The sequence below is a fragment of the Electrona antarctica genome (genome assembly GCF_951216825.1).
Source record: "Electrona antarctica genome assembly, chromosome: 3".
NCBI lineage: Eukaryota > Metazoa > Chordata > Actinopteri > Myctophiformes > Myctophidae > Electrona > Electrona antarctica.
Window position 1 is genome coordinate 47,876,324 of NC_136808.1, and position 14,890 is coordinate 47,891,213.

The following is a 14,890-nucleotide window of genomic DNA, read 5'->3' on the forward strand; positions in this document are numbered from 1 at the left end:
CATGATTGAAAAAAAAATCAAGAAAAATAAAGAAAGAAAGCAGACCTACAAGGTCACAGCGCGGCACACAGTGACCTGCTATGAGCTTGTAGATCATAGTTAAAGTGATGCTTTCCTGGTCTTAACACATTTGTTGCTATTGATGGGTATACTCGTCCTATTATCCTATATACCCCAATTAATTACACAGGGCGCTGATGACGAGTAGGCTCGTCTTACGGCGTTTGCTATTGCTATAAAAAAAAGCCTTGCTGTGTTTCATTTTTGGAATCGCTCTGGTGCCTAGACATGGCTGCTATAGAGCGTCGCAGTCCCGCCTCCTACCCGGGACCAGGAAATGAAATCCAATGCATTATTCTCATAGACATTTCGTAAAGTATTTATTTAAAGACGGTTACGCCGCGGACAAAGCCAACTCGAGTCGTGACAACTCATGACAACACAAACAATATTTTGGACCAAACAAATAATTAGAAAGAAGAAAAACAACAAAAAAAGTGTTGTAACCTGCCGTTTTTTACTTCTTTCTAATTATTTGTTTGGTCCAAAATATTGTTTGTGTTGTCATGAGTTGTCACGACTCGAGTTGGCTTTGTCCGCGGCGTAACCGTCTTTAAATAAATACTTTACGAAATGTCTATGAGAATAATGCATTGGATTTCATTTCCTGGTCCCGGGTAGGAGGCGGGACTGCGACGCTCTATAGAGCGTCGCAGTCCCTGTCATGACGACGCCAGTCCCAGGAAATGATACCCAATGCATTTTTCCCATAGACATTTCAAAAAGTATTTATTTAAAGACGGTTACGCCGCGGACAAAGCCAACTCGAGTCGTGACAAATAATGACAATAAACACAATATTTTGGACCAAACAAATAATTACAAAGAAGAAAAACAACAAAAAAGTGTTGTAACCTGCCGTTTTTTTCTTCTTTCTAATTCTTTTTTTGGCCCCAAAAATGGTGTTTGTGGTCATGATTTGTCACGACAAGAGTTGGCTTTGTTCGAGGCTTAAAGGTTTTTAAATAAATACTATTTGAAAAGTCTATGAAGAACATGAATGGAGAATCATTTCCTGGGCCCTGGTAGGGGGCGGGACTGCGACGCTCTATAGGCCCCCGCCCGTACTCACCATATGCCTTCAGACAACTAACCCACTTGCTCTTTCCTTCACGTGCCTCTCCAGTTGTTCAGCGGCGTGTACAGAGCCTTGACAAAGATCATGAGATTACTCTTTAGAAATGTATGTGAAAAGTGAAGCTTTCCTTCATGTCCTCTCTGCCTTGCATTGGCCTGGTTAAATGTCGGCATGTTTGAAAATGCATGTTTCTGTGTGATCAAACTTAAATCAAAATGAGTTAGGACTTATAGATCTTCACGGAGCATTTATTTACTGGAGGGTTCAACAGCATGTCTTTTACAGCACAGGTTCTCAACCTGTGGCTCGGGACCCCCAGGGGGGTCCACACGTGATTTGGGGGGATGGCGGTGAATTGACAATTTAAGGAAAGACGTAATCAACAAACTATGCTATAAAAACTGGTCAAACATTGGCCAAATTGTCAAATAATATAAGAAGGGGGATTTTTTTTAAATAGCCGAGATTGTAGAGCTGCGGAACCTTTATATCTGTATCAAACTAAATGTAATATGCCTCACTCCTACATTCCAAGTTATTATCAGGGTGCGGGGGTGCCCAGTTGAAATATGATTATTTTGGGGTGGGGGTCCCCAGTTGAAATATGATTTTTTTTTGGGGTTGAAATATGATTAGTTTGGGGGGTACCCCAGTTGAATATTTTGGGGGGTCCCCAGTTGAAATATGATTATTTTGGGGGGTCCCCAGTTGAAATATGATTATTTTGGGGGTTCCCCAGTTGAAATATGATTATTTTGGGGGGTTCCCCAGTTGAATATTTTGGGGGGTCCCCAGTTGAATATTTTGGGGGGGTTCCCAGTTGAAATATGATTATTTTGGGGGGGTCCCCAGTTGAATATTTTGGGGGGTTCCCCAGTTGAATATTTTGGGGGGTCCCCAGTTGAAATATGATTATTTTGGGGGGTTCCCCAGTTGAATATTTTGGGGGGTTCCCCGGTTGAATATTTTGGGGGGTCCCCAGTTGAAATATGATTATTTTGGTGGGTCCCCAGTTGAAAAATTATTATTTCGGGGGGTTCCCCAGTTGAATATTTTGGGGGGTCCCCAGTTGAAATATGATTATTTCGGGGGGTTCCCCAGTTGATTATTTTGGGGGGTCATGGGCCTGCTGTACAGTATACTGTTCATTGTTCATTGCTGTACACGCTCCAACCATGGCCTTTATAGGAGAGTGACGCAGCCATTATGAGAGGTGTTTCTATCGCCACGCTTAATGTGAATGTTGTGTGTTTGTGTGTGTGTATGTGTGCGTGTGCGTGCATGCATGCGTTTTGTGAATGTGCATGCATGCATGCATGCCTGGTCTGCATGCACAAATGGTATATATCCTATTGCATTGGACTTGGCTTTTAGAGACTGAATTTGATGGTTTGTGTTGACGCATGTACTGTACATTGCGAGCCCGAGCGGAAGCAGGACTCAGAGTAGGTGTCTTACTGCACCTCCTCTGTGGTTTATTGTGAGACAAGTGTGCTTCCTGTTTGTTCACAGGAACAGGAAGGAGAGCGGGTGACAGAAGAACTGTCACAGGGAAGTGGAGAGTTCCTCACAGTCACGTCGTTGAACACTGCCGAGAGTCATCCGCTGTCACCCTGCTGCACAGAGGACAGGCTGCACACAGGTAAGACACATATGCTTTAAATTAACATATTATACACCAGTGGTTTTCAACCTTTTTCTCATCAAGGTCCATTATTTATTCTGCATTTGAGCCACACGGCCCACCATTTGATGACATTTAGCCTCTCAGACCCAAGACTTAGAAGGATGTATGTGCTATATTATCAAGGCTCATCGATATGTCCGTGGCAAATTTTTTCTCTTCTTTTTTGAGTGGCGCTAGACCCTCCAATGCATGCATGGCTTTTGAAGAATACCTCACATGGCAGCCAAGTCTATGGGATGTTTTTTTGTTTTGTTTAAAAGAGCATTTATGATGTAAATCGTTTGCCAGCGAAGTCTATGGACTTTAATGTTTGTTTAGGGCACTAAATGATGACGTATGACGTCATGTGGCCGATATAAATACAGTGTGATTTTGGTCCTTATCTTCATCATGAGACCCAATTACTGAATGTCAAGTATATATATGTATATATATATAATATAATTACATTTTCTTTCTTTTATTTATAATGGGCTTCGGTGGCAACGAGGGCCAAAACTGGTGTTCACCAGGTGGCACTTTGAAAGTGTGCAAATGGATCCAAATTGACCTGTGATGGTCGATTTGGTTCAAATGGAACCAATAGACGCTATTTTGGTTCCATTTGAACAATCTCAGAGTTATGGTCGTTCAGGGCTATCTCTTTGGATTTCTGGTAATATTATTGTCCACTCATTTTGTTTGTCGCAACATTTTAATTTTGACAAAACATTTCCATCACAAGCCAGCCATGATAAGCTATTATCCTAAACCTGATCCACATGCACTGTCAAATACGTATAAATGGAACCAAATGGAACCTTACAAAAAAAAGATACCTATTCCTACAGTAATTCCATATTGATCTGAACATTCTTTCTAAATAATAAGCTGAGTTTATGATAAGCATTGCAATACACCAAGATCCATTTGAATTATTTTTGCATGTTCAGTTCAGTTATTAGAACTTTCAGCCTATGTGTAAGCAGCAGTTGTTTTGATCATTAGCGTTAGTTCAGGATCACTGATAGAACGTGACCGAATTGAACTTTACCGTAGACGATAATGCACAAGTCTAAAATGTGATACATTTATAATAACCTAGCATGAACAATTTACAATTTAGGCATTTAGCAGACGCTCATAATCCAGAGCGACTTACAATAAGCAAGAACAACGCATGGTAGTACCTCATGAACTGTCCTTCTTGGCCTGTAGTCATGCTCTATCTGTGCTCTGTGGACACACGCAGGCGATCCGGCGCTCCAGATCTTCTCCCAGGGTAAGAGAGGAGTTCTGAGGAGGCAACCTCGCGTGGAACAGCACCCTGTACAGCAGCAGCCGCACGACCCGTGGGTGGTCCGCCTTGCAGCAGACCACTCCCTTGGAGACCCAGAACCTCACTGTACCATACGCCTTGCAGACTGCTCACCTGGAGACCCAGAACCTCACTGTAATACCACAGAACCCCATCCTCATCTAAGTCCACATCATCGTCAACTCAACACCCGGAGCGCCGTCATCATGAGTGACCAAGAGACCATGGTCGAATACAACGGTACAGAACTCCGTCCCACGTCGACCGACCCGTCCACGCCCGACGACGGTCCCCAGGATGACACGAGGAAGGGGCCGCCGCCGGTGGTAGCGCCGAAGCCCGCGTGGTTCCGCCAAAGCCTGAGGAGCATTCGAAGCGAACGCTCCCAGCAGCCGCAGGTGGCAGTAGGAGGCAGGTCCGTGGATCAGAAGCCTCATGGCGAAGGAGGACTCAGCAGGATCTTCGGGGTGAATCTACGGTCCTCCTCCTCGTCGTCCGCAGCCAACGTCTCGTTCAAACAGAAGATCCACTCGTTTGAGACCTTCTCTGCTCCCGACAGTCCGGAGAAGAGCGCCACCAGCAGGAGGCCCGTGGCTCCCTCCACCTCCCTCCCTATCATCGAGAGGACCAGGGGTGACCATCGCAGCAGCCCGCAGCGGCACCACGTGGCGATGAGTCAAAATGAACCTTCCAAAGAGATCGACGCGCCCCGTGCCGAGGAAAGGGATCGCGCGACCGTCTCGGCTCCTCTCCGCGTCGACGCCTCGTCTCCTACTCCCGAAGATAGTATCTCTGTGGTGCCGGCGGCCAATTCCTCCTGCACCGATCCTCCTCCCCTCGACAACGACGCTGCTCACCCACCTTCCGAGACGATCGATGCGGAACCCAGCGCAGGGACGTCAAGTCATCCGCGGTCGGTTCCGGTCATCGAGGACAACCTCGATGTCTCGCCGTCGCCATCACCCAGCCAGGAACCAGGGCTTCCACAACGAGCGGACCAGGAGACGGACACACTCGATGTGTCCCTCTGTGAACCTGACGTACCCTTGCCTGGTGGTCACATGCCACAGAGGTCCTGCAGTCTTCTGGAAGAAGACGATGGAGACAGGAGCCAAGGGAAACAGCCCAGCGTGAGAACGCACAGCCTTCCCTCCAACGCCTCTCCTCCGCCCCCAGACGGCTCGTCCCTGAGCGGCCTCGAGGGCGAGAGTTTAGGAAAGATACTCACCTTCAGCAATCAGGTACGTTACGCCTTCGTTATCCATACTGAAGGGGCGGCAGTGGCTATTCCACTATTCTGGGGGGAACATTCACCAAAAATAGCCGATCTACAAGCTCTGATCTAGATCTGCTATTTTTGGCGAAGAGACTTGGTGTACTGTAGGCTGAAAAAGATCGCACCAAATACAGTTTAACTCGGAACCAATTTACTAAGTATAGAGAAGTGGTTTAACTGAAGTGTTCTGAGGCACCCCTTGACTTGCGTCACGGCACCCTAGGCCTATAGGGTGTCACTTTGAGAAACCCTGGACTATTAGATAACCGTGACCGGTGTATTTCAGGGATTTAACTCTTGGTTATTTTCCTCCAGATGTCCCATGCGCTGATGCGCTCCATGCAGTACCTGCCGGGGACACCCCGAAGTCCTGCCGTCCGCAGTAATCCTTTCTCCACAGATCCCAGTGGCTTTGAGTCCAACACGCAGGAGTCCGAGCCGCCACAGAACCCTGCTGGGCCGGACGGCAGCGACATGGGCTTTTCTGTCAGGTAAAAACTCCAACAGACAGAGTGAGTCAGGTTGTTGTCTACTGTTATTGTCTGTAGGCCTTTGTTAGCATGTCAAACTATCCCAGAGTGTGGACACCCTAGATATACAGTAGAGGAACTCAGCATATTGTATAAAATAATAAAATAAAATATATGTACACTATTCTCTCTATGTAAGGCACATAGTCGTACAGTATGAAGTATCTCTCTTTTAGCTTAGTAAAGAAATGGGTTGAGATCGAAAGGTTGTTTCACTTCCTCTTTACGACCAAATGACACAAACAAGCCGTCATTTAGTCTCTGTTGTCAAACATACTGTACAGAGGGTAAAGAGCAGCACAAATATCCAGCCTTTGTAGAACTGACAGTTCAAATCACACCTGTGTGAAGTGAGTGGTGCAAATCCGTGTGGGGGTCCCCGGAAGTTCCAGACCCACAGGAACGCCTCCAGGGTGCCGGCCCAGTTCTGGCGAGCCGGCCCGTGTCCGAAATGGTTGAGAAATGACAGTGACCGTGTGGGGGTCCCCACTGTACTGTACTGTGACTGTACTGTACTGTCACACCGGAAATCATCATACGGTATATGCAGTTAGTGTGTGTGTGTGTGTGTGTGTGTGTGTGTGTGTGTGTGTGTGTGTGTGTGTGTGTGTGTGTGTGTGTGTGTGTTAGGCTGCGCAACAGTGCACTTTGTTGTAAAAAACAACCAAACGCTATTTTCGTGCTGGGACACAGCCATGGACACAGCCAGCCAGGGACACACAAAGCTGTCTATAGGATTGGTTGCACCACTCAAAAAAAATTGTGTTGAGTCAACATGCGGTATAGGTCACGTGACACACGTGCAAAGAGCTCGATATACCTTGCCGTGCTCTACAAGCTCACAAGTCACAGACACATTTGTGGAGCTTGTAGATCTGGTCTTTTGTGGAGCTTGTAGATCTGGTCTTTTGTGGAGCTTGTAGATCTGGTCTTTTGTGGAGCTTGTAGATCTGGTCTTTTGTGGAGCTTATAGATCTGGTCTTTTCGGTGCACAACAGCAGCAACAACACCACACAAAGTATATAAAACCTTGCATGTTTCTGATAGTTCCTCTTTATGGTTCGGTTTGCAGCTTGGCCAAACTGAGGGAATGTACCATCGAGCGAGGAGAGGCGGGGGTCGCGGGGGAGGAGGAGGCCACGGTTACATCTGCCTGCGTTCACTCTGCCATCTCAGCCATCCCTTCACAGGAAATAGATGCTCTGATCCAGGAAGTCAAGACCATGGATGCAGAGACGCTCAAGGTACAGTGTAGTGAGTCAGCAACATCCAATGTAAAGTAACCAAGTACATACTCAAGTACTGTACTCAAGTATCATTCTGAGGTACTTTTACTTTACTGGAGTATTCCCTATTTACACTACTTTTACTTCTACTCCACAACCAAATATGGTACTTTTACTCCACTACATTTATTTGAAAACTTTACTAGGGTTATGAAACATGTCTACGGTGGATTTAAAAACAAACACAAATAGGCGATAATGCAAGCTTTCCGTACAGCTCTTGTGGCCACATGAGCACCTTCAGTGTTCTCTCTGCACCGCCCTAATGAGCTTTTATACCAAATGGTGCCATATGTTGATTATGTCTGTCCATCATTGTTTACAAGTATTGGCCGGGTTTCCCATACGAGTTTTGTGTCGGACTTATTGCGCCGCACATGCACACATGCCCTCTAGGCCGCACACAGAAGCCTGTCTGCTGCCTAATTCGCAGCCAATCGGGCACTATGTCCTTTTTTGGGAAACACGACATATAGACAAAAAAACCTAGACTTAGAGCACGCAACCCTATCAGGATTTTGAATGACACTTCCAGACTACAACGAAGTTGTGGCCGTCCCACGGGATGGTTATATTATTATACATTATACTATACATTAGGATTAGGCTACATAAATGCTGCTGCCGCCTTTCACAACAAGGCTTTTTATTTACCCTCTGGAAGGGGGTTTAATTTTGTTGGGTTTTCACCCCCGAAAATGCCGTTCTCGAGACCCCCGCAAACCATACTTTATTTTGCCATTTTCTATGAACACCGTTCTCGTGTAAAAGGCGATGTCAATATAAAAACGTCGTAATTAAATTCATATTTTTATCTCAGCATCATCTAGCACTTCAGCCACATCAGCCATATTTTTTATATATTTCTTAAGATCATCTGATCACCCGTGACAGCCCATATTTAGGAAAATTCGATTAATATAACTCCTTGCGCTATCTTCATTTTGCTGCTGTTTCAACTGCGGCCAAAATAACAGATCTACAAGCTGTCGACAGCCATGGCGCAGTGTATTAATGGAGTAGGCTAATTCTTTTTTTGGAAAGACGCGCCACATTACGCAAGCATGAACCACCCGAATCATTGTTTAATTTCGAAATCCATCACCACTCTCTCTCTCTCTCTCTGAGCTAATTTAATATGGAGAGAGGGAGCGGTGTGCACCACCACGCGATAGTTATAGTTCATATGCACTGAGCAGTGGTGTGCTCTCTCATTTAGGGATTTTCCCAGCGGTTAATTTCACTGATGTGTACAACCTTTATTCAAATAGTTGAACATGAATTCATTACAAAACTGAGCATATGTATTTTTGATCTACTGCAAATAGGGCATGGTTCCTTATAAACGCCCGGGGTCCAAATTGATTTTGCATATTAACGCTACTATTTGGAAAAATACGGTATATATAATTATTTTTAAGAGTAAATAGAGCCTATACTGTCAGCTGTCCAGCAGTCCGAATATTATTCAATTAAATTTCAGAGGCGAAGTGAATGCAACTGGAACCTCAGAGCATCTGGGAGCCGTAACGTGCACACAGCATCTGTTGTGTATTAATTCATCATACACTGAGAGCGGCTCTGTGAAAACGATCAGAGTGCATGATGTGTGCAAGAAATACTCCTACCACATATTTTCACATGTTTAAAACAGAAACATGTCGATACTGTAGTATACACATGTAGGGAGCTAGAAGCTGCTTGTTATAGGCACATGATTTGAAATATTGAATCGTTCATGCTTTAAAACATCCATGTTGTTATTCTTCTCTTGTTCTCCACAGCAACTAGAAGACATCCATGTTGTGATTCTGCACAAAGCAGAGGGAGTGGGTCTGGGCTTCAGTATCGCCGGAGGGACCGACCAGCAGAACAAGGAGCCCATCGTGAGTAGGAACGCCCAAATCCAGGAGACAGGAGACAGGAGGCTGGACATGGCTTATAAACGGCAGCGGCGTTATCGAGGGTTGAAAACATAACAATGTGAAAACTCCTTCCAGAGTGGAAATCTTTGAAAACGCTCTGCCTCGAGCTCGTGTGAATCCGCGAAACGTGTGACATCATGGCTCGCGTATGGCGAATTGGCGATATATGAGTTATAGGATGGTCAAACGCTCCCTACTGTAGCTCGCCCCGCTCATCCTATGAATACACATTTAGCGATCCACGCAACCACACATTGGTGAACATAACAAACAGCCATGTGATAGGAAGTAGAACGGAAGCGGTTCTATGCCTGCGTGCCTGGTCTATCTGGCAGCGCGTCACCACCACCTAGCAGAGAGAGGGCGAGTGCATTTTCCGGCCAATTGCCGGGGTTGTGTTTCCGCATTAAGGTACTTTCAGACGGGCATCAATTAACGCAGACATATTCGCCTGGATCAACGACAGGTCTGCTCCATGTCTGCTCATGAGGGGCGCGACAATGCAAGCGTAACAAAAATAGCTCAACAGAATCCAGGTCTTATCAGTCAGCGGGCGTGGGCACGAAACAACAATTTCACAGGACGTGAATACGCTTGCGTTGTCGACCCTCGACTTCTCCGCGTGTACAGAAAAAAAACGTCTCATTGGAAATGAATCACTCGGCCCGTTAACTAACCCTAACCTCACAAGGAAGCCACGGGTACAATTTTTAACAGGCAACGTATGTCGGGATCCAAGGCTGAGTTTTAACCAGCCACGCATGTGTCTTACCGGCAAGTGGCAACGCATGTCGGGAGCCACGGTACTCTGCCGCGGCTGTTGTCGGCCCCGCGGCACGGACCAGCAGGAGGAAACTCTGCCGTGGCTGCTGCTGCTGTAAATCCTATGATATTTAGTCAACTAAAATTAGACTAACACCAAAACATTTCAGATGACTAAAATACAACTAAAACTAAATTAAATCTTATTCAAAAGACTATGACTAACACTAATTCAAACTGACACTGACATCCATCCATCCATCCATCCCTGCTGCATGCAGGTCCATAGAGTGTTCTCCAATGGCCTGGCTGCCCAGGAGGGCACCATCCAGAAAGGGGACGAAGTGCTCTCCATCAACGGGCACACGCTGCATGACGTCACCCACAGCGACGCCACGGCCACCCTGCGGGACACCCGGGGCTTGGAGCTGGCCGTGGTGGTGGTCTGTAAGAGACGCTCCGAGGAGGGGGATGGGGGAGTCGGAGGAGGACCGGAGGTCCATGAAGGAAGCAACGACAAACGTGGCAACGACAGCCCGACAAGTGAGTGAATGTGCACTCTCTTGCAGGGGCATCATTTGGGGTATCAGGGGATGGCAATTCCCAGCCCCCACCCCCCAATTCAGTTATTTTATGCATATTGTCCTCGACATCTTAAATATATGTGTGTGTGTGTGTGTGTGTGTGTGTGTGCGCGTGCGTGTCACTAGACGAGCTTCCTGCTCCTGTGGCTGTGGAGTTGGAGAAAGGATCTGGAGGAGTGGGCTTCACTCTGGATGGAGGAAGAGGATCCATCCATGGAGACAAACCCCTGGTCATCAACAGGATCTTTGCAGGTACTTGTATATCTACTTTGCAGTATTGATACTTTTACTGAAGTGTCATGTTTTGCATGTGTCAGGTGGTGCAGCAGCTAAGAGCAGTCTGCTACAGCCCCCCCAGCACCCCTACTTCCCTCAGCCATGGCAGAGCGGTCTGATAATATGTGTGTCATGTTGTGCAGCAGAGCAGAGCGGTCTGATAACATCTGTGTCATGTTGTGCATGCGTCAGGTGGTGCAGCAGAGCAGAGCGGTCTGATAATATGTGTGTCATGTTGTGCAGCAGAGCAGAGCGGTCTGATAACATCTGTGTCATGTTGTGCATGCGTCAGGTGGTGCAGCAGAGCAGAGCGGCCTGCGCTCAGGAGACGAGTTGCTGCAGGTCCAAAGCACCGTTCTCCAGGAGATGACCCGCTTCGAGGCCTGGAACTTCATCAAGGCCCTGCCCGAGGGACCCATCACCGCTCTGATCAGGAGACGGGATGACGACACGCAATGATAAAGCACATGAGAAGGGTGTGGGCACATTATACGTGTCTAGAGCAGGCGTCTCTTTTGAATGGATCAGAGCCATTCAAAAGGTGCATGCGTCAGGTGTCATGTGGTGCATGCAGCCGCGCGCACAAGCGTCATTTCCATCCACCAGCTAAAAACCAGGAAGAGACACCTGCTCTATAGGCGTTTTCTTACACGAAGGTGTACTCCAATAGGCCATAGATATAAAAACCTAGATGCCTTATTGGCCGCTGCAGTTCATTGGAGCGAGCTCATTGGCCGCTGCAGTTCATTCAAGCGACCTCATTGGTCGCTGCAGTTCATTGGAGCGACGTGTATCGCACGCGAAGGAGGAAGTGCGGAAGGCACGCTGCCACTCACGTGACTACTGGCCAATCACAGCGCCTCTTTTCCAGGACTCTATTGGCATGAGAAGACAAACGTTTACATTGCCTCTGATTGGCCTACCAAACGTTCCCTGCTGTTACGCAGGCGGAAGCTCGGCAAGCTTCTGCGTGCGTCACAGAAGTTTACCATTCCCTCGAGATACAGACGCCTCAGAGCCGTCTACCTTTTGTATGGAACAGGCTCTATCCTCTATGCACTCACAATAACTCTTTGTACTTCACACAGGTGTTACCGATGATACCATTCTGGTCAAACAGAGTAAGGGCCAATTCATACTCCTATTTTAGCGCTGTTTCGGCGCTGTAGTGCCGAAATGATTTCGGCTCGTCAGAAATTTTCAGTAGCACCGAAGAGCCGACTTTAGGACGATTTTATCTAGTATTATAATGACTCAAATATTAAATAATCTGCATATTAGCACCCCCACCACATCAGGACATTGTGGTACTGCAGCTAAAACTGCTTTCAAAGTCCAGAAAGATATGACAAGGACTGGTTATATCAGAGTGGTGATTGAGGCTCAAACCATTAGAAATAACTTTGAGGGACATAGACAATATGATATTAATGTAATGCATGTTATTTCTGCTTTAATAGTCTTATAGTCAACAAAATGAACACTGCTCTAAGTGTACTTTTGGAACCAAATGGACCAGCATACAGGTCCATTTGTTGGTTCCATATGTACACTCTCAGGGTTATGGGGGTCCTTGAAATTAAAAGGTTTGAGAACCACTGTACACTAAACGAAACAGAGCCTTCATCAGTATCATCGGTAACACCTGTGTTGAAGGAAGTAGGGAAGGGGCCTGGAAGTAGGACGAGTTATTCTGTGTTCATAGAGCCTCCAATATACAGCAAATATACAGACGCCAAAAACCAAAATAATCTGTTTTTTCCCGGTCCGATTCCGATTATTTGAAAATGACGTGATTGGCCTCGATTTCCGATCACGTGATCGGATTGGGACAACCCTAATTCCAAATACCGTATTATCCAGGTATTCTGCGGCATCCCCATGGACCAACTTCGGGAAGCCCTGCTCTAGGTACTGTTAAGAGTTTACTGTGTATTAGAGCTGTCTTAAAAGTATGCAGTCACCATTCATTTGAACTGGTACGTATTTGCACAAAAATGAAAGAGAATGGACCTTATTTGTCTGTTTATATGTGTTTACACATGGTATAAACAGACAAATGGTATGTGTTTAGGAAATATTAGAGAGTACATACAGTATGTTCTTCCTCCAAGTAATACCAAACCCTGTTCAGAACTTTCATTTTGTTTGTCAGTAGCTTTGATTTCAATCCTGCCATTTTTTGCCATCCATCAGTTACACCAAAGACTTGATTGGAATTTCTTCATCAGAGTATAACACACAAAGCAAATGTTTTTTATGAAGGATTAAATATGATTTTATAAAACTGTTGATGTAAATATAAAAATAAGATACATCTGCTCTAAAAGATGACAAAAAAGTAATATAAAACGATCCAAATGTGTGCCTTTATTTATCGTGTCTTCGTGTGATAATACTTTCCAGATATGCCACATATTTCCAGATGTGTCGACACTGTGAGCTTGTAGATCTGAAGGGCTGAAGTGGTTAATGTTTGTTTTGTAATAATAATCAAAATCTACAAAGTAACTATAGTAACTAAAGATTTCAAATATAAATGTAGTGGAGTAAAAGTACAATATTTGGATCCGAGATGTAGTGGAGTAGAAGTAAAAGTATTGGAAATTGGAAATACTCAAGTAAAGTACAAATACCTCAAAATTGTACTTGAGTTGGCTATGAACTGCAGGCTATGTATCAGTAGGTCTCCCTTGCAAGTCCTGCAACTTGACAAAGGGTGAATTGCACCCGAGTTCTATTTTGGTCAGAGGTGAGCAACTTTGACGATGGAGAGGGCCACTATATTTCCACACTCACTCCAGAGGGCCACATTGCATATTACTGTCATAGCAAAATTTGCCAATCTACAAGGTCACTGCGACGCGTTTTGAGGCAAATTTTGCTATATTTGAATTGAAATCCTGAATAATGTTTTGCAATGTTTTTTAATTGGAATCCTGAAAAGTATATATTTTTTAAATTTCATTTCAAATGCATTTAGTTATAACTTTATGAAGTAAATTAAAATACGCTGGACATAAAAAAGACTAACAATTTAATAATTAGCTGAAATGAATACTCAATGTTGGGATATTAACCTGTCGGGCCACATTAAGTGATGGTGGGGGCAGCATGTGGCCCCTGGGCCGCCAGTTGCCCATGTATGATTTAGGTGTACTGTACATACAACAGTGTTAATTTTGACAGCAAAATTTGATTTAGTTTATTCAGTCATTTGAATAAAGTTTCATTTTGCTTTTGTCGTATTTTGGTAATCTGAAAATGTTTAGTTTTTGGTCAACTAAATCTACAGTTAATTCTGTCTGCGACAAATGTGGCCAAATTTGACTGAGGGACTGCCATTGAATTTTCATTTTCTCATGTCATATGAAAGCAGGGAATCATAGCTTCAACTTGACATATTTGCTGTTCAGTTGGCATGGCTCTGTCAAATCTGGTCACAAATTATTTTGGTCGTGCCTTGATGGCGTCGTAATAGCTGAATTTACGCTTGGTTGCCTGCTGAAAATAGCCGATCTACAAGCTTGACATGTGAGCTTGAAGTCGAAGATCTGCTATTGTTGGAGCGAAACCCAACATAAAATAAAAATGACTTTTCTTGTTCTACTGGATCTCTTCTCCACAACTTTGGAGAAGTGGCCTTGTGGTTACAGTGTCCACCCTGGAACTGGGAGGTTGTGGTTCGATCCCCAGCCGGGTCATATAGACAGTAAAAATGGGACCCAGTGCCTCCCTGCTTGGCACTCAGCATCAAGGATTGGGTTGTGTTGGGTTGGATTGGGAGAAGGGGGGGGTAGATCAACTATAAATGATTCCCGAGTGCGGCACGGCTGCGGCTCACCGCTCCAACAGATAGGTCAAATGCGGAGAACAAATTTCACTGCGGTAACGTCATGTCACGTGTGTGACAACTAGTAGGACTTTGATTAGTCTCTCCCTAACATTTGAGTCTATTTGGTATTTGTTACCAAAATTGTCAATATATTTAGTCACAGATTGTCATCATAGCTTTTATTTAGTTTAGGCGTACGAGACACACCGATGACATGAAACATTGAAGCTGTCAATCACCTGGGGAAAGACGAGACAAATCAATCGATTCTTACCGTTGATCATTTTAATAGTG

At 45.2% G+C, this 14,890-nt stretch overlaps 1 protein-coding gene across 1 annotated transcript in view; it reads left to right on the forward strand.

Moving 5' to 3' along the window:
• il16 (interleukin 16) overlaps window positions 1-13,189 on the forward strand; it is a gene marked incomplete at its 5' end in the record, with an annotated part of 35,731 nt that extends 22,542 nt beyond the window's left edge. The window contains 8 exons of the mRNA XM_079496380.1: window positions 2,651-2,780; window positions 4,057-5,363; window positions 5,714-5,889; window positions 7,001-7,172; window positions 8,999-9,100; window positions 10,183-10,444; window positions 10,612-10,737; window positions 11,054-13,189. Coding sequence (XP_079352506.1) covers window positions 2,651-2,780; window positions 4,057-5,363; window positions 5,714-5,889; window positions 7,001-7,172; window positions 8,999-9,100; window positions 10,183-10,444; window positions 10,612-10,737; window positions 11,054-11,220 — 2,442 coding nt within the window. The 3' untranslated portion in view covers window positions 11,221-13,189. The remainder of the gene's footprint in view (window positions 1-2,650; window positions 2,781-4,056; window positions 5,364-5,713; window positions 5,890-7,000; window positions 7,173-8,998; window positions 9,101-10,182; window positions 10,445-10,611; window positions 10,738-11,053) is intronic.
• Between the last annotated feature and the right edge of the window lie 1,701 nt (window positions 13,190-14,890).